Genomic DNA, 21,851 nt, shown 5'->3' on the forward strand with positions numbered 1-21,851 from the left:
GAGTCAACTAACGTGGAATCGATATTTTAAGATCCAGGGATAGAAAACAAAGGTTTAAGAAATCCGATACTAACAAGCAGAGGCACGTGCAGAGATTAGCAGATGCAAATGTGACTAAAAGTTGGGCTTAAATCTTTCCCTGCTCTGCTTAAGCCCAGTAACATTTGGTGCAGTGCCGCGGGCAGCACGGGCTGCTGGCGCAAACGGCAGAGATTAAAGTGGAGCAGCCGATCAGACTGCTGCTTCCCAGCTGCCTGCCCTGCACTCTGAGCTCTCGGAGACTGTTGTCCCCACATCAGGGACAAACTGCCATGGTAGGAAGCACAACAAAGCCAGGTGCTGCTTAGCACTGGGACAGCAGGCAGGCAGGGCAGAGAGCCAGGGGCACTGCTGAACTGCCCCAAACTGATCTGCCAGTGCTTCTGGGCTTATTGTTTTGTTCAGCTTGGGCAAGCAACAGCCCCCACCTTCTCCAAGTAACTGGAGTTTTACAGCTCAGTTTCAAGCCCAATACCTGGGAGATCCAGGCATTAGCAGCAACATGGATCCAGGCCCTATTTTCAGTCTGGTGATGTTTAGCAGCAAGGAAGTTGTGTGGCAACACACACCTAAGACAAATGCTCAAGAAAAACGTTTTGTGCCCTTTGAGCTTGATCCAACACATTTAAGAGGAACGTCCACATGGTGTTTCACAGCCGCCTCAAACCATAAGGTAAAATACTTAAGATGATTTAAGATGATTCCAAAAAAAGAAATTAGCAAGTCTGTACATCCAACAGATGAAGACCAAATAAATCAGTGGATTCTCATTAATTAATGGGCATTCTCATTGCATTAATGGAAAAACCACTCGTTCTTCTATGAATGGGGCAAAGAGATCTTAGTAGTCTGCATCACTTGCATCACTTATTTGCTGGTGGGCCCTCTGGGATGTCTGTCTGAAAGGAGGACAGGACACAAAATGAATGTGCTTTTCCAGAGTAAAGCCCCAGGCCAACATGCTTGACAAGGAACCATTACAGAAGAGGTTTGCCAGTCAAAGCCTGAGAACGGTCAGTCATTTACACAGATGTCGGAACCTGGTATAACTTGGAGACAACACACATATCTTACAGCTCAGGCATCCAGCCGCAGGCAAGGATATTTCCCACAGACGCACAGTGGGGGTGTTCACAGATGTAGTCGTGAAGGTGTCAGTGGTTATGGAGGAGGGTAAAGGCAGCCTGGCTACAGGACATGTCATGGGACCCTCTGCTACAGCTTCTCCAGTTGCATCAATGAGAAACTGCACTGTTTGGGGAAAAAAAAAAAAACAAAAAAAACCCCAACAAAACCCCAACCAAATAAAATCCCACTGATGTGTGGAATATCCAGTGCCCAGATCTGTCCTTCCTCTGGAGCAAAGACCAGGGAAGATTATCCCCAATATCAGACAACCACTTCTTTGCATGTTTCCTCCTTGCACAAGAGGTGTTTGCCCAAGACACACAAGTTAAAGGAGGAAAGAAGGGTGCATTAGGCATGGCAGTGATGAGACATCTGATGTCCCATGAGAAGATCCCATCCATGGATCTGGGCCATGCATGAAGAAGCCACCCAGCACACAAAGAGACTTCTGGCTCTATCTGTTCCTTACTAATGCAGGGCACTCAGGGTATGACTAACAGTGGTGCACCACTAACGGTGCACAGAAACCCCCGACGGAGATGTGCGCAGGCCTAGCATTCATGTGAAGTTCTGGATGACAAGACCTGCAACGAGCTGCTTCTTTGGGGCTGTGGAAGCCACCTGCTTGGGGACGACTCACCGAGTACTCATGCACCACAGCAAGCCCTTTTTCCACAGTAAAGGGAGAAATCCCAGCTTGTTACGAAACATCAGCTATTTTAAGCACCTGCTGAAGCATCCAGCAGCACACTGAAATGTTTTTCTGTGCAGTGAGAGAGGTGAGGTCATTGCATATTTCCACACAGCGGATTAGTGAACTGAAAGGGGGAATTTGGTGACAAACACAAACTGTCAGGGTGCCTCTGAATAAAGTAACTCAACGCCCTTCCCGAGTCCAGGAATTCATTAATTCCTTGAGTAGACCAAATCTTATAAAAGCGTAAGCAATGCTGACGTTCCCGGAGCACAAATAGCATGGGCGATGTCAAGGGGATGTGAACAACAGGCTCTAGCCATCTGCATCAGTCTGCAGGACCTGCTCTGAAGCACGAGATTCAACTCGGGCTGACAGAGCGTAGGCTAAGTGCGGAGAGCTTGAAGCCAGCCTATCACCTTTCTCAACACCTTCCTTCTATATTTCTCTTTAAAAAAAAAGATCAGGCCTAAATGCAAGAGTTACTGGGACAAGCCAGAAAATCACTCCTAAACCGAAGAGGCCAAATGTTCCATGCTAATGGCTGTAAAGGGGCTTTCTTCAGTCACAGAAGAGCTTGTCCACAGAGAACTATAAACCTCCCTGAGACCAGCAATATGTGGCAAATAAATCAAACCGCAACAAGGCAGGAACAAGTCTCCACCTAGTTATCTGGACTGGCTTTAAGCCTCCAACTTGGAGGCTCCAAACCTAAAGGCACAGCACTCCACAGCTGTTACACCAGGAGCCTCTAGCTGGGGGGCTGCACTTACGCTCAACCTGCTAAGACACCTAATTTGGCTGCAGCTCAGTCCTTTTTGTGCTTCTTTTTGAGCATGTCTCAGACACGCATAGGAACAGACCAGGACTTGCTTTCCAGCTTGTTAGACCTCTGCTCATGCTGGGAGGGGCATGATGTACTTGCCCCTTATGTTTCTGCAGGAGGTTATATATCTACTGGCAAGAAGGCTGGGCACCAGTGGTCTTCTCTAAATTAAGCCATTTGAAGCTACAAGATTGTCCTTTGCCCATTTTCATCTGTTGATAACAAAAAGAAGAAATGGATGTACTAGCTGCTTTGATGTGCATGCTCCCCTGGCAAGCTGCCACAGCTATTGCTAACGTGCTTCTCCTCATTCAGGGACTCCGAATCTGCAAGTGAACTTTGTGACCACGAGTTCACATGAACAGTATTTCAAGACCTGGTCTCTCAACTGTTCTTGGCACTGATGGCCCTTCTCTGCCTTACTTCTGTCCGGGGTTAATGTGATATATGCAAACAAAGAAGTTCTAAGGTTGCTTTGACTGACATAAGACCTATTTATCTGTCTCACTGTTAGCTCAAAAGCATGTTATTACCTAAGCTCAGAGGAAGCTGCCACTTGGATGGGATTTTTGCATGGGAATGAGCAGCAGGTGCAAAATAATAATAAAACAAATAAATCAAATGGCAATGAAGTAGCTGAGCATAATATTCAGGACAAGATCACCCTTTATAACATTCGCAGCATTACAAGGGACTTTGTAGGCAATAAGTTTTCTAGACCTACCTAGGAGTTCTATACTTACAATAACCCCTGGGTAATAACCTCCAACAGTCACATTTTGGGTTCTTGTTGTAGCAGCTAGGCCCACCGTTAGAATTAATACTGACACAATGAGGAGAGTCACAGTTACGTAGAGGGAATTTCTTTTTCTTCTATTGAACGACCCTAAAAACACACATACACAACAGAATTTGCTGATTCCATCTGGGGACAGTCACAGTACCGCAAACTTCTCCTCCCACCATCAATCACATCGTGGTGAAATTTCTTCTAACTTGAGAATATTTTTGGGTTCGGCTGTTGCTTTTCACCTTCACTAACATGCTCTATCAAGCATTACTAGGGCATCTGAATTCACATTTTCTTATCATTGACTTATCATTGCTCTGACGTAGATGAACAGAGCCTTAAGAACTGTAACTTGGCAAAGCTTATTTGGATACACGGGAGCCTCCCAGCCCCTCTGGCCTGGGGCAAATGAACTAATGAGAAATATTACCATTAGGCATTTATATATTTTCTGATCTGTCTACTTACATCAAGCTAAATAACCACACTGTACGCCACTTGTTTTGAGGGGGAAAATCTTGGCTGTAATCATATCATAAGGCATCCACAATTTTCCATGCAAATGAGACATCACCAGTAACAGCCACTTCTCCTCCTCCTGTAGTATCATCCTCTACTTTCAGCAAGGACTAGGTATTTTTAGATGCTTGAATAATGAATTTGTGGATTAGTAAAACTCATCTGCAGCTGCCTGATTATGTTTTTTTTTTCTTTTGTATATTTATAGATCTCCCAAATGAGCATAAATATAAAATAGTGATTCCATCAGCCAAGAGGAAAGCTGGCTGCAATGTTACGCTCAGCAACATCTTTAGGTGTGTTTGTTCAGCGTGTGCTCCGCCATCTTTACATCACTTTGTGGAACAGTCCTTCTGATTACATTTCATACATTATGTAGACATAACCCAGAACCTGTGAGAGTGGCTGGTAGGATAACAGACTGTAACAGTCCCCTGTTGTGCTCCCTGTGGGCTGCTGGGGCCACCCAGAATCCCATCCCTGCAGCCTGGGGCTCTCCAATGAACCCTGGGAGCAGGCAAAGGTATTTCCCAGCGCAGAGGCTCCCAAGTGATGTGCATGCTATCAGCACTTCTCAGAGTGTTTCAGAGAAGGGCAGGGACATGTCCCAAGACCAAGGAGCTGCTTTCACCATTGCTGAGTGTATTCCCTAATACAAACCATGTTGGGAACCCCCATCTGAGGTGTTCAGGGGCTCCCTGACAGCCTGTATGAGGTGAGATAAGACACCTGCAGAAAGGCCAGGAGGAAAGACTCAGCCAAGTCAAGCACAACCTCCTTGTCCAAATTCTCCAGAGAGAAGAGCACACCAGGCCTTGCTGAGCAGCTTTCTGTCTTGAAGGTATACGCCCCAGATGCCCAGAGGTCCTTCTTTAGGGTCTGTGTATATTTGCAGCACTGCTAGAGAGATCTTTTCACCCTAACAGCTATACCGATGCAGCCATACGGACACACACTGGTACAAATTATCTCCTTTCCTCTTCAGGGACAGCTCTCCCCAGGGAAGAGCACAGCAGCTCCCCGCTGCTCCAAGGTGACCCACCAGCCGTGCTGCTGGTGGGAGCGCTCCCTCCCTGTGCTGGTCCATGCTCGGGGCTGGCACGGCTGCCATGGGCACGGGGCTGGATCATTTCACTCACACCAACCAGATGAACTTGAAATCACAGACAAGTCCTAAACCTGGGGCTTAAAAACCCAACACAAGGAGATGAAAGGCAAGACAGGTTTATAAAGAAAAGCAACATCCTTTTTGACTGAACAGTGTCTCTGGAAGGAAAGGTCTCCACCCACAAACCTTCTGCTCATGTCCTGGAGCACAACTGTGGCTGCACCACTGGGACAACACTGGGTCTAAGAGCAAGGAGCCTGACAGCTAGCTAGTCCTTAGCTGGAATGAACAGCTAGACAGTTACTAATTCCAAACAAAATAAAATTAAATAACTTCTAGAGAACCCTAAGATCCAGGCTGGATCTTTTATCAGTGATCCTTAAGTTTTTCATGCTATTTTTTACAGGATGGAGATAAAGGTACCCAACTGTTTGCTGCAGGTTGCATTTGGGGATAAGCTTTTTATTCTGCTAAATCTGCCAAATAAATCAATAATACAAAATCTAAGACTTCTAAAACATTTAAAATTCATTAAGATATCAGGTCATTCTGTACCTATTGCCTCCCAAATACTATAGCTTGTGCCATGCTCCAATTTGAATATAATCGTTTAAATACAAGTGTCACATAAACATCTTAAAATTCCAAAGTACTGGGACCAAAGGTTTAGCTGAACAAAACTTTGGGAAGTGGAGAAAAAATTGCTACTTCTCACATAGATTAGTTCTGAAAGGAGAGAGTGAACCTGTCTTGCTTACACACATGGTAGATAACCAAAATTTGATTACTGCTACAGTTTGGCTGGCAAGTGAGCAGAAGGTAAGTAAAACCAGCCATATGTTCCTTACACAGCTTAAACTCTTTACAGTTAGGCTGTGTGTGTGCAGATGTTTGTGTGCTGTGCAAAACCACCCTGCAGAGCACACCTGAGTGAGCGTTGTGGGTACGTGAGCACAGCATTTACACACGCAAAGGATATTCCTGCAGTTCCACCAGAGATGCTTCCAAAAGTTACAATGAAAAAACCTGCAAAATGTGCTCTTTTCCTCAAAACCAGAGTATTTTGTAACAGCATTTCTGCAGGAAAACACTCTAAAAGCAGCGGCTTGAAACAGTGTTTATGGATTCTGGACTTGTTTCAGAACCACCATGTTTTCCACTCTTGCATTTCTACATTGTTTCCCAGCTCACAACAGGCACACACCAACACCCAACACAGAAGCGTAACAAAAGGTTTCCAACTGGAAAACTTACGAAAGCTTTCAATATTCCTCATAAGATTAAAAACCAACCAACCAAACACCAAAATGCTTTTATTCCAAGTCCTGACAAAACCAACCATAATCCTTTTAACTTGATATTAGAGAGAGATGTGAAATTGAAGAGATAATGTGATTACCTCCACTTCAGTCATGTACTGGGGCACTAATTCCATTTTTCCTTTCTCTGAAAACACATTTTGTTACGTGTATATTGAGAAAGTGATTTTGTACTTCTGTAAAGATGCTTGTCGCTGCTTCAGCATACATGGGCTCATACACAGTATCTCCACTGATAGCTGCTAAAGGGCTGCCCTGGCAAAATCGTCTCCACATTAATTTTTGACTAAAGTATTCCCCACTACATCATTTTTCTCTTCACTGCCGAGCTTGGTACAGCTTCACACACAGAAGCGGAGCTACGACAGCTTTGCTATCTCTGCATTTAAGAAACAGTGATAGCCTTTTCTCTGTGATTTATCCACATTAGACACTTCCAAACTTGCAGTGTTGTGGTGGTTTGAAACACCGTGTTTAACTCTGTGAGGAAGGTGTAAAGAAACTAGTGCTATCTATAGTCTGGCTATTTCTTTTGCTAAAATGGCACTCAGAATGTGGACAGGCTTCAGAAAGACCATTTTTATTTTAAGCCCTGGAAACATCCTCCTCTTATAGCTGCCATGTATAAGCACACTCTAAAACCAAGGATGTAGCAGGTTTTTCCAGATTACTTTAAAAGTTTGCAATAATACCTATCTTTGTACAGCTCCTGATTTACTTAAGATTTTTCTGATTATCAGAAGAAAATAGACAAGATGGCACAGAAACCGCAACGACTTCTCCATCTTGTTCTTTGGGGGGGGAAAAGCCACAAACAAAGAATAAGCGCAAAGTAGTCCAAGCTTTAACTTTTACCCTAGGGGAACGGGGGGGGCAAAGCGCACCGAGCCGCTCTTCATCCCAGCCCTCCTCCTTTTGTTCCACTTCTCGGCTAAAAAACCGTTACTGAGCGAGCCGTGACCCGCACCGCACTCGAATTCGGGGCCCTGCTGGCAGGCGCAGGGGAGTGGACTCCGCTGGCCTCTGGCCGGGTGGCTCATCCCCTGCTCGGGTGGGCAAGCGGCCACGATCAGCGGGCGCGGAGCGGCGCGAGGGACCCTCTGCCCTCCCCGGGGAGATGGGGAGCGCGGCCAGGGCCGCGGGCGCGCACCCCCTCCCCGCGCCCGAGCATGCTGCGCGACCCGGGGGCTGCCTCCGCCCGGGCAGCGAACCGCCCCACGGCGGGGGGGCGGGGGGGGGCTCTGCCGCGGCCCCGCACCGGGGCGGGGGGAGACGGACCGTCCCTCTGCGGCTGAAACCGCGCCTGAACGGCGGCGGGGCGCGCAGGGGAGCGGGGCCGGGGGAGGCGGCGGGCGCCCCGGCGGGGCGGGTGGTGGGGAGGGAGGGGGACGGTCCGGCTGGGGCGGCGGCGCCCCCGAGGACCCACCGCCCAAAATGGCCGCGCGCCCCCGGCCCCCGCGCAGCGCGGCGCATCCTCCCGGCCCGGCGGGGCCCCCCCCCCGCCGCGACACTCACCCACGGAGTCGGGCAGCGCAACGCCGCCCGGGCGCTGCTGAGTCAGGGACTGCCGCATGCTGCTGCTGCCGCCGCCGCCACCGGCGCTCCCCGCCGCAGCCCGCCGGGCCACGGCGGCGGACAGAGCCCCGGCAGCGGCCCCGCCGCGCCTGCGCGCTGGGGAGGGAGCGGCGGGGCCGCCCCGCCCCTGCCCCCGCCCGGCGCCGCGGCCCCGGCTCTCGGCGGGGAGGGCCCGGCCCCGAGCCGGGGGTGCTGCTCACCCCGTCCGCGGGCAGCAGCGCAGTGTGCCTGTGCCCTAGGGGGGCATCTCCGGGGGGGTCCCGGCCTTGGAGCCCCCCGCGGTCGCCAGCAGCCCGGCCGCAGGGGCTCGGCGCCTCCCTGGGGTAGGGTCTCCTCTGCGCTCTCCCCATCCTTCCCCTGGGCACCCCCGCAGCTCCAGGCCGTGCTGCCCTTCACCCCGCATCTCCCTGGCACCCCTCTGTCCCCCCCGTCCTCCCCATCTCCTTCCTCCCTGCAGCGCTGAGCCCCAGAGTGGTGCTGGTGGCAACCGCCCCGCTGAGGCCACTGGCCCGGTTTTGTACTTGTCGGTGCTCTGAGATCGCTGCTCCGGTGGCCGTGCCTGCTGCTGCCTGTGCCCCGTCCCACGGAGGCAGCGCTCCCAGGAGACCCCGCAGGCTCCCCGCATCTCTGGCCAAGGAACGGGGACAGGCCCTCCACCTCTGTTTTCCATACTGTGTCTGTAAAATGGGGATAAAAGCATCTTCCCAGCAGGCTTCATAATTGCTTGTAAATCACTTTAATGCCCTGGGCTGAGAAGTGCTAAGTGCAAATCATGTAATTATTTCAAGCCAAAGCATATTTCATCAAGTTAAAAGAAACTAATCCTATCTCTGCTTCAAAAAACCCCACACTTTTATTGGATAAGAGCCTAATTACCAGCTTCTCCCAGGAGAAAAGAGAAAGCGTACACTGACAGCGGTGCAAGAGGCAAGTTACAAATGCCCAGATCAATTAATGGCAAAGAATGCATCACCTCCAGAGAAAACAGCGGTTATTTACCTCGGATGAACTAGAGGAGCCCTGTGCTCACTGTCTGTGCCTCACCAGGCAGTGGGGCTGGCTCAGTTGCCCCCACTCCATCCCAGTGATGGAGGGGATGGGTCTTGGCTGCCTCCTCTGCTTGTGCCAGGGCCGGGCTGTCTGGCAGCACAACTGCTGTGACTGGGGCGCATGTGCCCTTGGGAAGATGCTGGTGCCCCCCCCCATTACCCAGGCCGCGTTAAATCCCTGTGTCTCATCCCAGCTCATGAGCTTTGGACAGGCAACTCTCTGGCCCTGAGGCTCCAGCCTGGCCAGGGAGAGTCCGCTGTGAGCACGGCTGCCCGCATGCCCTCTTGCCAACGGGCCTGGCTGCAGGCAGGCACCGGGACCGAGCCAGCCCTGCCTGCATACCCGACAGCAGGCATGCAGCAGCCCTGGCCAACTCGGCACAGACTGAGGCAGCTGCCAGACCTCTTTCCTTCCCGCTGTGCCCATTTATTAGCACAGCCGGTGAGCGGCTTTCAGCCATGCTCAGGAGAGGGAAGGGAGAAATGGTGTTTTGCCTGCTTGCATGGTGCAGTGCAGCCCTGTGGGAGCCCGGACCAATGCCCCCATGCCTGGGGCAAGACAGCCTTTCCTCACCATTGAACAGGGCCTGGCTCTCTCAGGTTGCTGGCCCCGTTGGAAATGTGTCAAGAGAATGAGCTGGTGGATGGTGCTGAGCTCCTGCTGGGACAGACGGTGTAAAACAAGCCCCACTGTTCCTCCAGAGCTGCATGGGGCACAGCCAGGGACAGGCAGCCCTTGCACGCTGCCATCACACTGCTGGAGCCGTTCCAGGCACTGCTGCACGTGCAGGGTTTTGGTGAGTCTGGCCCGATACCAGTGCCCTGTCCCCCCGCTGCCCCCCAGCACTCCCACCACACCAGCCCCTCGCAGCAGCGGGACTCCAGCACACACCCCCTGTGCCCCTAGTGCACCATCTTGTGCCTGTAATTCACTGGTGGGGGAAAATCTGATAGTCCCCGGCCCCAGTCTGCAGGGTGTTACAGCAAAATGTCCCTCTGGATTTTGCCCCCGTGGCGGTGGCCGGCTCTTACAGCTGGGATGGGGAAGCTGACGCTGAGTGCTCCTAGCTGCTGTCTCAGTTCGAAGGAATAAATATAGATCTGCCCCTCGCACTACCCCTTCACTGCAAAAGAGATTTTGCAAGCATTAACAGCGGCCCTGCCGTGACTGACAAGCACATATTGACAGACACATGCAGCCACCAAAAGCCCTAGCAATTTGCTAATGTTTATTAACAGTTACACGATCTCCCTGGGGCAGAGAGCCCGGCTTCCCCATGTAGGGTCCTGGCTGGCACTGATGGGAACTTGGGCGCAGGGCAGGATGCTGCGAGGGTGCTGCAAAGGGCACCAGATGCCAGGGGGCTTGGGATGGGATCCTGTTGCGTTGAGCTCACCCCTCTTAGGAAAGCAAGTTATTTTTTGATCCACTCCTGAACGCTGAAGTCCTGCAGGGTAGGGAGGGGAAGCGGCGTGGTTCCCTGCAGACAGGCAAAGGTCTTGATGCAGCCGTGCTCACTCAGCCTTTTTGGGGGGTGCTGCAGGGCTGGGGAGCTGTGTTGGGGAGGGAGCTGTGCCTGTGGGTCCTTGAGAGCCAGGACAACGTGGCACCTCTGATGGGGCTGGTGGTGCTGGGCTCAGCCCCAGGCTCCTGTGGTGCTAACGCTCACGTTTCTCTGCACTTCCCACCCAGGGATGGAGGGGAACGCCAGCGCCGCGGGCATGGAAGACCAGCACAGGAGCTCCCACTGGAAGGCGGTGAGTCTTTTGGGGGCTGCTGGCCACCCTCCGAGAGGCGAGGCGGGGGCTGCTGCCAAGGAACTGCTTTGTGGCTGATAAATATAGCTACTTTGCTTTAGGAAATGCTACTTCATCCCTTAGGCAAAGTGTAAACACTTTGCATGGGGAGGGGAGGGGACAGCAGGGGGTCTGGTTGGTGGTCCTGGGCAGTGAGGGGGGCTAGGAGGGATGGGGACACCTGGGCATGGGCCATCCTCTGCACACCCGGCTTTCAGCAGGAGGACCCACTGTTGAGAGCTGACCTGGTCTGGGGTGAGGATGGGGGAAAGTCCCTAACCTCCCTCAGGGCACCCACAACCGTCAGCACAGTGTGATCCCACGAGGGATGAACCCCAGCTTTGCTTTGACGCCTGGCGTCACCCCAGCTGCCATGGCAGGCAGCAGCCTGGGGCCATCCAGTGTCCCAACAGGTCTCGCTGTGGCTGTGTCCCCTCCCTGCCCTAGTACACTCCTACCCCGGCTCCTGCTGCTCCTCCTGCCCCTTGTCCAGGTGCAAAGGGCTGCTCCAAGACCATCTCTAGTCCTGGGCTGCAAAGATAAAACACCTGTGATGGGTTGCATTCCAGACCTAACCTAGCTCCCCAGCTCAAGGACCTCTGCCAGGGACCTGGCAGTGAGGTAATCCTGTCCTGTCTGGCTGCCCCACAGAGACTTCCCTGCCCATGGGGAGAACCTGGGCCCCCCTTAGCCTTCCTATCCTGCCACGGAGCCCCCATGGCCTCTCCCAGCCGGCGGAACAGGACCCTTCATCGAGCGCTGGATAAGCAGCATGGAGCCAGGAGAGCTGGAAACTTTTCCCTCCTTGCAAAAGCCTTCTGCAGGGCAGAGCTGTGGGGTTCCCCGGGTGAGCGCCCATGGGGGACTGTCCCCATGTCTCCCCACATCTCTAAGCATCAGTAGCAGCTTCTAGGTGAGGGCTCTGCATACAGCATACAGCATACAGCCCATGCACTGTCCTCACTGCCTCCCAGCTGCAGCTGGTGTGAAATCCAAGGGGCTTTTCGCTAAGCATCGGTACAGAGTCCCTGCAAGCAGTCCCTGCTGCTCTGGCAGTCTGAGAAAATGTTTCCAGAACAGCTGCTGGTAGGTCTTTTATTTAATGGGGAGGAGAATAGGAGGAAGGAGAACTCCTCCTCTTCTTCCATCACTTGCTCCTGTGTGGGTGTCCTGGCAGTCGGCAGTCCCCACACCTCCTCTTTCATGTCCCTGTCGATGACTCAAGCCGGGGTTGCTGCTTTCCCACTCCAAAATCCTCTGGTTCCATCAGCCCTGCATGGTACAGGGCTGTGGCCATGCAGGAGCTGGCTCAGGAAGGGCTTCAGCCAGGGTCTGGGACCTGGGCCAAGCATTGCCTTTGCTATGCGGGCGGCCGCGGGCATTTTGCCGGCAGCAGTGCTCTGACGCAGGCGTGCTCCCAGAAGAGCCCCACTGGGGCTTTAACTGGGTCCAATCAGGGCAATCAGTGCGATGGTGATGGTTTAGAGCCCCCCTGGGTCTTGCCCAGGCTCTCCAAGGCATGAATTTGCGCTTTGGGGTTGGTACTCTTCCCCCTTCTCACGGTTTTGCAGTATTTCTGTGTCTGAGCAGAGTTTAATCCCCCCCCCTGATTGGAGGGTGTTTTCAAGCCAGACTTTCTGCCAAGCTGGCGGTTGCTTCCTGGCTCCTCCAGGACAACCCGTGGGGTGTAAATATCTCTCGCTTGTTGGCCCTGGCTCCAACAGGTGCCCGTGGCCAGTGGGTTTCCGTGGCCCTCAGCACAGACACGGGGCGATCATGCCGGTGATGCCGTGCTTGCAGCGGGCATGGTGGCCTCAGGGAAACGTGGCCGGGGCCCGTGTGCACGGCCCTGACACAGCTGGGAGTGGCTGAGTCCTGCAGCAGCGTTTACGTTAAAGTGTGGGGAGGCGATGAACCCATCCAGATCTCAGCATCACCCCTTCTCCCAGCGGCACCTGGCTCAGCCCTGCCCCAAGCTCAAAGCAAGGTCTGCACCCTCTCCCACCTTGTTGTCTGCTTTTGGAGATGTAGAGCCTGCCCAGGTTCAAGGGGCGTTAGGGGTGGCTGCTGTGGCTTGTCTCAAGCAGCTCTTGGCCAGGTGCAGGTACAGAGAGATTTGTGTTCCCGAGCTCCAGACAAAATGAGTTTTCACCGCCGAGGCAAAAAGCAAACTCTCCCCACCTGGAGAGATGCTTTTCCCTGGAACTTAGTGTAATTAAAAAATAACAACACAGGGATTTCTCCAAAGACTAAACACTTGCTCACATGCCAAGAAAAACAAACCGCATGACTCTTAAATAATGTTGCCTGCTGTCATCTGTGGTAGCACAGAAAACGTGCACTTGAGCTCAGAGACATTGAAGAAGCGTGGGAACAACTCCAACCCTTGCAGCTCACAGGTTTTCTTTGGTCATGTTCATGCAGGTGGTAAAAGATGAGTTTCTGTAAATGCCAGGACAAAGAGACAGTACCCACTGTGACAGCAGTGTCGTACATGTCATGGAAAAATGGATGCTGGGATCTAAGCGATCTCAAGTCAGAACAGCCAAAACTGCCTCTCTTTAACTCAAGAGTGATGATGGGAAAATGGAAATTTGAAACATTTCCAGCTATTAAGTGCTTTTGCATTTATTTTTGGCCAATGAGATGTTCAGCTTGTGTGTGGGGGTTGTGTTCTGTAACTTTTCCAGGAAAATAAGCATGAGGAGAAGGTCCAGGATCCCGACAGAGGGGAGGACGAGACCAAGGCAGACATGGGGAGCAAAACCTGGGCAGACCTGGCTGGAGAGATGAAGATGTTCCTGTGGAACCCGGAGGAGAGAACATGCCTGGGGAGAACGGCCAAGAGCTGGGGTAGGTCCTTGCTTGAGTCCTGCTTTCAGGGATCATTGCCTTTTTTGCTTCATGGTGGATGCACTTGCCTGTGAATGTCTGTAATAGCTTGGACTGACCACCCCTACCCCACATTTTCAGGGTAGGTGTTTCTAACCAGCGCAATAAAGGACTAGTGAGGAGGACAGGCAGAAAACCTTTGGAAAGTTACCCTTGGTCTGGATGTTAGTGTTTACTGAGAATGTGAAAGCAAAGATTTTGGGCTGCCCAGACCATGTACTGCCCGAGCCCGAGCAAGCATGGGGGTTGCAGGTCGGTCTGCCACAGACACACACCTCTGCTGTCGTCAGTGACCCGGCTCCTGCTGGTGTAAGTCAGGAGCCCATGGGGAGATGGCTTTGGGGTCGTCAGTGTTGGTGGGGGAAGAGTGCCCGTGTTGTGGGGCAGGCATTTTGGGGAGGGTGCACACTGCGGGGCCAAGCAGCCCACTTTGCTTGTGCGCTCTGGCTCTGGGGTGGGAAGGGCTGGTCATCGCTGTCACCCCGCAGCTTCCCAGGGCATGACATGGTGCCCACAGCAGAGCCTGTGTGTGCTACCACAGTGGGCCAGTGGGCTGGGATGTGCCAGTGAGGGTTTTGAGCACCCTGTCTATTTTATCTGTATCCACATGGCCTTCAAAAATTATTGCAGAGCCTGGACATGCCCCGGGTGGTTAAGTGCAGCCTGTGGCTGCGGGGCAGGCACTGCTTCAGGCTCAGTCCAAGACCAAGGTGCCACAGCACACATGATGCCGTGGACCTTTGCAGCTCTGTTCTCCTGACAGCACACAGACACCACAGTGGAGTGAAAATCCCCAACCTTAGACCAGTATCATGTGCACATCCTCACTGGTGTAAGCCCACAAATTCTCGGTGGCTGCTGCTCAGTGTTTGCAGTCCTTGGCAGCTGGCACTGGCAACATGCTCGCAAGCTCCACAGCCTGCCTGTGCCCCCACCAAGTGCTCTGGGTCTCCTGCAAAGCCTGTGGGGACAGGCAGAAGAAACAAAGCAAACCGCCCATGAGCACTGGAGGAGTCTGAAAACCCTCAAGCACGAGTCCGGGGCAAGCCTTGAAATCTGCATTTGCCCCCCGTGCCCTTTGCCAGCCATGGAAGCAGCCCGGGCTTGCTGCTCTTTTGCTGGATGGGAAGGTACAGACTGGAGTGTGGGAGCAGTATGGGGGTGACAGTCCTTAGCGACGTGGGTTTGGGGTTCTGGAGGCTCTGCTAGGTGCTGAGAAAAGCCCTGTGAGAGGACTTGCTCAGGCTGGTGTGGATGGCCCTGCGTGGCTACTGCTGGAAGTTGTTTATATACAGCCTCGGGGAGGGTGCAGTGTTCTCCTGTGCCCTGGGAGCATCGTGGTGTGCTATACAGCCCCGCTGCCCTGTGGACACACACACCCTCGGCTGCACACGTGTGTGCTCACATGTCCCTACAGGGGGACAGGAGAGAGGCAGCGAAGCTACTGTGAAAATTAATATTTTTTCTAAAATTAGAGCATTTAGAGGTGAATGGAGCTGAACTTTCCCGCTCTCATCTCACAGGTGAGGAGGAGGGAGTTTGTCCAGCCTGGGGCTGCTCCTCCGTGCTGGCCCTGAAGGCAGTCCCCAGGGACAGGGGGCTCAGGGGACTCACGCTGCCAAAATACAGGGAGTCAGCTGGCCACAGGGTCAGCGCTGGAGGCCCCAGCCCTTGGGAAAAGCTGCACCCCCGGCTCTGCCGGTGACAACGTTTCCTGCTGTGTTGCAGGAAACATAAGAACAGGAATGGTAGCAGCACCGTGTCCCAACAAACATTGGCTCAGCACCCCAGCAGCAGCTCCAGCCCCGCCAGGCTGGTGCAGAGGCACTGTCCCAGCAGCATTGTGACAGGACTGGACATTGTCCCTGCTGTGCCGCCAGCAGCAGTGATGGTCCCATCCACCCCAGCTCATCCCGCAGCAGGACAGGGACCCACAGTGGTTCCCAGCACCATGGCCCCGACAGAAGCACGGCAGGAGCGCACATCTGCGTTCCCAGGGCTCCCTCCGAGCTGCCGGCACGTTTCTCCTGGGAAATGTTTGGGTTAGGGCTTCACTTTGCTTTCTGAGTTGCTGGGTTTTATTCATAGGCCGTGGCCTCTTGAGACATCCTCAGCCATCAGCCTGGTCCAGAGGAAAAACAAACCCATTCCCTGGACGTCAGGGCTATGAAACAGCCAGCGGTGCCGCAGCCCCCAGCGATGCCGCTCGCTTCAGTCCCAGCACTGGGGTCCCTGCCACGCAGGTAACAGGAGTCAGGGCAAGAGCATCACCCCACAGCCCCCAGCGGGAATTCGTATGTGCTGAAGCTACTGGGTGCCCTTGCGTGTTACCATGCCTAGAGGGGGTGGGAAGGGCAAGAGCCAAGGTCAGGTCTGTCTGTTGGAGAGAGAGGAGGCAGGTGGACACGTGGATCTGGTCCTGACCCAGGTCTGGGAAGGGCCATGCAGCAAAATGGGTACAGAGCCAAACAGCAGCTGCCTGGCCCTGGGGCTGGGCAGGGAGGGTGTCTGGCTGAGAGTCCTGCACCCAAAAATGTCAGGGTCTGTGTGCAGAGTGGGGCTGCGAGCTCCCACCTCCATGACGGACTCAGAGCTGCGGAGGAAACCATGCTCTGGTTGCGATGACAGCAACACGCCCTCTCTCTTTTGCAGGCTTGATCTTCCTGTTTTACTTCATTTTCTACTCGTGCCTGGCAGGAATGTTTGCCTTTTGCTTGTACGTGATGCTGCTCACGCTGAGCCCCTACACACCTAGGTACCGGGACCGTGTGTCCCCACCAGGTACGTACCCCAGCCAGCCTGGCCTTGGGCACCTCTGCTGGCACTCACTTGCCCAGCAAAGGGCTACCGAAACCGCTTGGCAGGGACCCGGGGTGAAGCCCTGCTGGAGCTGTAGCTCAACCAGCCCTCCATAACACAAGGTGTTAGAACTTACCTCGGGGCACTGACAGGGCTGCAGGTTCTTTGCAGAGGATCAGGCATCTTAAATAGCCCCACTTGAAGCATTCATGCTAATTATACTAATTGTTATACTAGTTATGCTAAATATTAGGCTAATTATTCTCAAGGTAAATGAGTAAGTTTAGGCATTTCATAGGTGATGCCCATTCATTTCAGTTGCTGCTCCTTTATACTCTGTATCTTCAAAATAAAATATAAATTAAAAGTAGCTTTTATGCAAGAAAACATTCAAAAACTCCTTTCCCTATGAGAGAAGCAGCATTTTCCCTGTATTTTCATGTTGGTGGGGAACACAACACCACCTCACCCTGTTCCCTGCCAGAGCTGCCTGCACGGCTGGGAGCATGGGGAACTGCTCAGCTTCCATGTGCAGCCCCAAGCCCGTCTCTTCCCTGCAGTGTTGCTGAGACCCTCCAGGTCTCCCATGTTTCCTGGGATATTTTGATGTGCATGGTGTTCTCTGGGTGTGAAATGGAGGTGAGAAATCAGCGGGTTGAGGAAAGAGTTTATTTGTGAGCTGGTGCTAAGGCTCTTGTGCCTGTGCCCAGCCCCAAGCCCAGTCGCAGTGCAAGCAGCTCCTGCAACACACGTCCCAAGCCTGTGGCCAGTCCACCCATGTCTGCTCTAACAGGGTCCATTTCCTTCTCCAGGAGTAATGATCAGACCGTACTTGAATGGGTTCACCATTGCCTTCAACGTCTCTCAGCCCAGCACGTGGCAACCCTACGTGGACAGCATGCACCACTTCCTAGCAGGTAAGCTCCTCGGCACCCCAGAAGTCATGTTGGCAAGTTGTTTGCATCCATGCACACGGTGCAGGGGTCTCCTCCTGGGGTGCAGATCAGGTCTTGGCATCTCACGATCCCCATCTAGAAAGGAAGGCTCATAAGGTGGTCATGGAAACTTCTGTGGGAGGGAGCCTTGCCTTTCTAGTGGGACTTTCTAACTCCCTTGACACGTGGATGTACTCTGAGAGTGTCGGTCTGTGCAGGTCTCAAGAAACGTTAACAAGTCTCTTGGTCCCCACCAGCTTATGATGACAAAGTTCAAGAGGAGAAGAATATTGAGTGTGTCTCAGGACAGTACTTCATCCAAGGGGGCAATGAAAGCGAGGAGAAGAAGGCCTGCCAGTTCAAGCGCTCACTACTGCAGAACTGCTCTGGCATTGAGGACCCAACGTTTGGCTACTCTAAAGGCCAGCCCTGCATCCTGCTGAAGATGAATCGGGTACAGAGAAAGCCAGTCATCTTAATTCCTTCCTTCAGTGCATCCCAGTGTCATAAAGACCATACAGGGCAGGGACTGAAACTCCTCCACTTCTCAGGCCCAGGGAAAAAGGGAACTAGAATCCCAAAACCTGCTGGCTCATACCCGCTAGAAAACATAAAAAAGAAACACTACAAAACTTGCTCGATTTGACTGCTGAGGCCTGAGTGCTTGGAGGGTCCTGTGCCAGGCCCCTGTGTGGGCAGAACTGAGCTTTAGGGCTACACCTCAGACCCCAGTCTCTTTATAATGGGAATTTTCATAGAATCAAGTTTATCTGAAATCTTCTAATAGCATGGTGGCTCAGTGCATGCTGCTGCAAAAATAAATGTTGGGGGGGATGTGTGGGGAAGTGGCTGTGTTACTCCACGGAGTCTGGGCTTTCTAGACGCTCTGGTCTGTCTCTGCTCTCAGGCCTGGGCAAGTTGCACTGCACGTGGTGGCAGACCCTGCTTCTAGGGGCACAAAACTCCTGTCCTGAGCAACATGACTGGCGTGTAGAGGAGCTTAAGCCCTTGAGAAGGGAGGCAGCATGTGCTTGGCACTGCATTTCATACAAGCATGGATGTCTTTTGTTTTTGCAGATCATAGGCTATCGCCCTGGTGCTGGGGTCCCCGTGAGCGTAGACTGCAAAGTGCAGGTACTGCTTTTGTTCGTGCTCGGCAGTGTGGTGTGTAGAAGGCCAAGTCTCTCCCTCTGATGGACCCCACCGATATCTGTCTTTGTTTTAGCCCCAAACACTCACAGACCCAGCGCTGCTGATGCCTCTGGGTGCAAGTGGGGACCAGTCTGCTGAGGACAGAGGCCACCAGTCTCCTGCTTCCCACCCTGCCCCTCATCCTCCAAGCGCTGCCGGCTCCTGCCAGCCTCAGCAGCAGTGCTCTGCTCAGCCCCTGCGGGCAGGGCTGGGTGTGGGGGTGCCAGCTAGAGCCTGCAGCTGCAGGGGAAGAGGCAGGGGCTGCTCACATCCATCCCCACGTGCTCTGCAGGACACTTGGTCCTGGGGAGCACCCTGCAAGCCAAAAGCAATGGGGTGAAGGAAGGGCTCCCACTGCCCGGGCAGCAGCTGGATCATACCCTTAGAAAGCAATAAAGCAGTTGGCAACCACAGGGAGGGATTGACAAGCAGCAAGTCCTGCAACCCTTGCCTGTGCCTTCATAGCAGTGTTATTTTCTGGCTCAGTGCAGCAGCAGCTGGCTCTCCCAGCAAACACACTGCGTGCAGGCAGGCAGGCAGGCAGGCACAGCCGAGCCCTGACATGGATTTGCAAGAGATGTCTGTATTAAAGGTCCTTCACCTTCCCCTGAAGGGAGCTGTATTTTCTGTCCCATGTGCTATGTGTATACCTTTACTCTTTTTGCAATCACAGAAAGGCAATGAGAGCAATCTCAGATCAGTGGACTTCTACCCTGGAAATGGGACATTTGACCTCATGTATTATCCCTACTACGGCAAGTTCACACACGTAAGTAAGGACTCTGGCATCTTTGTTACGTCCCCTTGGGAAGGAGAAGGCAGGAGCTGCTGCACAGAGTACAGATGTGCTTTCTGGCTATTTTGGGCAGATGCAGGCAGGAGAGAGGCCATGGGCACTGGGATTACAGCACTCTATTTCTGTCTCTGACAAACTGTGGGAAATCCTTGGGGACTCCGGTTCCCCTTTGCCAGCAATGGGAATGATTACATTTATCATCTGGAGACTAAGAGTGGCTTTGCTAACTCCCAGGAAAAGGTCTTAACGCCAGCATTTTCCCAGGGTGTTAGGGAAGTCAGGGGTTAGGTGGCACAAGAGGAAAAGGATGGGGCTTCTGTCAAAGCTATGACAAAGCCACTTCAGGCTGGGTGCCTCAAAACAGAGCAGCCCTACATTGGTGGCTCTTTCTGAGCATGCTGGCCAGCACTGCTTTGGTCTGTTAGGAGGTAATGCACCTTCACAACAAAAGCTGAAAGGGAAGATGAGGTAGGCACCAGACTCCTATTGTCATGCTGCTGCTGGCCAAGGATGAGTAATCGCCCCAGACACCACGTCTGCACGTCCTCTGAGCACACAGATCCGAGGGACACCATAGATTTCTTATTACAAGCTATAGGTCAGGTTTTAGAACAGCAGAAAGTATTTGAGAGTCCCATTATGCAGTGTTGCTTGTCCTGGCTAATCAAACCAAGAGATATGGTACAGAGCAAAACTCTGACATGATCCTGTCCCTCTGAGGCACAGGCACAGCTTCAGCATCCCCAGGAACCATGATGGACATCAGGCAAATGCACTCAGATGCCTGGGAACCGTGAACCAATTACTAATGATTTTTACTGAACATGAAAGCGCTGCCTGCTTTTCCGCTCCCTTAAAAATTACACTTGAATCTCCCTTCTTTTCAGGTCAACTATACATCCCCACTGGTGGCCATGCACTTTACAGACGTGAAGAAGAATTATGTGGTCCCTATTCAGTGCAGTCTGAACGGGAAAGGTATTATCAACAATGTTAACAGTGACCGCTTCCTGGGCCGAATTATCTTCACACTCAACATTGGAAAGTAGCCACTACAAACACTGGGCACTTAGTTTAAGTCAATCAGAGGCTTTTTCCTTTTTAAAGCATAAAGCCAGCATTTCTTCTGCTAGGAAAAACAGGCACATGGAGATTTTTGTTAATTTATTTTTGTTCATAGTTAGGAAACAAATGAGATGCAATGGAGCGTGGAACCACATTTTTCATCATCTGATGTAAATCATTATTAGTAAAAATTAAAAGTTATCTCCTGGGCAGAGAACCTGCAAAAGCATTTCAGTTTTGATTTATAAAAATCTCTGGTATCTGAACACTATTTTCATAAGGTCTTTTACGAGTGACCCCTGTGGAATGCATTTTTCCTGGCTTTAAATTTTAATCTTTACCACAGTTTTATGTGCATTTCTCAGGCAAAAGCTAACAAGAGGGTAGTTTATTAGCACTGTTCTTGTTAAAATAATAAACAGCAAAAATTCTGGATTATACCTGCAATGACACAGTTAAAAAGTGAAAATGTCAGAACTCAAAATGCCTCCTAGGATCTTCAGCTCCAGGAGCATCTTGACTGTAGCATTTTACACAGCATTGTTCAGCACACCCAAGGTGCTGGAGCAAAGGCCGTGTAGAAAATCATTTGCCCTTGAACCTTTCTGACTGTTCCTTTCTGAAGTGGGAAGATTAATGCATTTCTCCCTCCTCCTCCTCCTCACTCCAGTACTTCTCTCTGCCCCAGGAATTCTCATCAAGTCTATTAAGCAGGGACAAGTGAAAGGAGCTCTTCTCGCCCTGTCATGGTTTGCAGGTCAACGGCTCCTCCTTCCCCTGTTCAGGCACAGAAGTGCCAGTGAAATATGTTAGACCCCACCAAATATTGCGGCCTGTTCTTCCCTGTTCCGGAGAGGTCACAGCTATAACGCTGCAGGAAAGGCTTAGTCGTTTCATCGTAAGGGGCCAATGCTGGTATTAATCATCAATTTATCATCCTCAAAGACCTACGAAGCACACTCGCCCTCATCAGAGCAAGGTGCTGCTAACCTGAGCAACCTCTGCTGGGTGGACAGCCTGACCCTTCCCAGCCCGTCAGCATAGAGCCTTCGTATCTGACAGAGATGAACTACACTCTGCATGTTATGAGCTCTGAGAACACAGCAGGACAGGACACCTTAGGATAATGTACTAGTTGGAAAGCACACTTACTAAAATTACTGACTGAACAAGAGCATTGTGGTATGTTTGTCCTACATCCTAGTCCAGGCACTTCATCTGCCATCATTTCCTGATCTATATAAGTCTAAGAAGTCATTTTTTGTATTAAGAATAAAGCTACTACAGTAGAATTAACTCTATGGTACCATTCTTAAAACACTGGTGTAA

General features: G+C 52.2%; 2 protein-coding genes across 3 annotated transcripts in view; one reads left to right on the forward strand and one right to left on the reverse strand.

Moving 5' to 3' along the window:
• The window catches only part of TMEM255A (transmembrane protein 255A), a 31,998-nt gene extending 23,921 nt beyond the window's left edge, over nucleotides 1–8,077 (reverse strand). For both annotated transcript variants that reach the window (XM_074835222.1, XM_074835221.1), the window contains exons 1-2: nucleotides 7,939–8,077; nucleotides 3,431–3,573 (exon numbers count right to left, since the gene is read on the reverse strand). In XM_074835222.1, the coding sequence (XP_074691323.1) occupies nucleotides 3,431–3,573; nucleotides 7,939–7,996 (201 nt within the window). In that variant the 5' untranslated portion in view covers nucleotides 7,997–8,077. The remainder of the gene's footprint in view (nucleotides 1–3,430; nucleotides 3,574–7,938) is intronic.
• A 2,661-nt stretch (nucleotides 8,078–10,738) lies between these two features.
• On the forward strand, nucleotides 10,739–21,818 carry ATP1B4 (ATPase Na+/K+ transporting family member beta 4). The gene is made up of 8 exons (XM_074835231.1): nucleotides 10,739–10,805; nucleotides 13,535–13,697; nucleotides 16,389–16,517; nucleotides 17,348–17,452; nucleotides 17,728–17,924; nucleotides 18,548–18,604; nucleotides 19,335–19,430; nucleotides 20,345–21,818. The coding sequence occupies exons 1-8, from the start codon at nucleotides 10,743–10,745 to the stop codon at nucleotides 20,504–20,506; spliced, it is 972 nt and encodes a 323-aa protein (XP_074691332.1). The 5' UTR covers nucleotides 10,739–10,742; the 3' UTR covers nucleotides 20,507–21,818.
• The last annotated feature ends 33 nt before the right edge of the window (nucleotides 21,819–21,851 follow it).

This window comes from Strix aluco, chromosome 10 (genome assembly GCF_031877795.1).
Source record: "Strix aluco isolate bStrAlu1 chromosome 10, bStrAlu1.hap1, whole genome shotgun sequence".
Taxonomy (NCBI): domain Eukaryota; kingdom Metazoa; phylum Chordata; class Aves; order Strigiformes; family Strigidae; genus Strix; species Strix aluco.

Excerpts from the sequence above, each read along its gene's own strand:
- ATP1B4 (XM_074835231.1), top strand. The coding sequence starts at position 10,743 with ATGGAGGGGAACGCCAGCGCCGCGGGCATGGAAGACCAGCACAGGAGC. Across the intron at positions 13,698-16,388 it reads GAGAACGGCCAAGAGCTGGG|GCTTGATCTTCCTGTTTTAC; the intron begins GTAGGTCCTTGC and ends TCTCTTTTGCAG. Across the intron at positions 17,453-17,727 it reads CATGCACCACTTCCTAGCAG|CTTATGATGACAAAGTTCAA; the intron begins GTAAGCTCCTCG and ends GGTCCCCACCAG.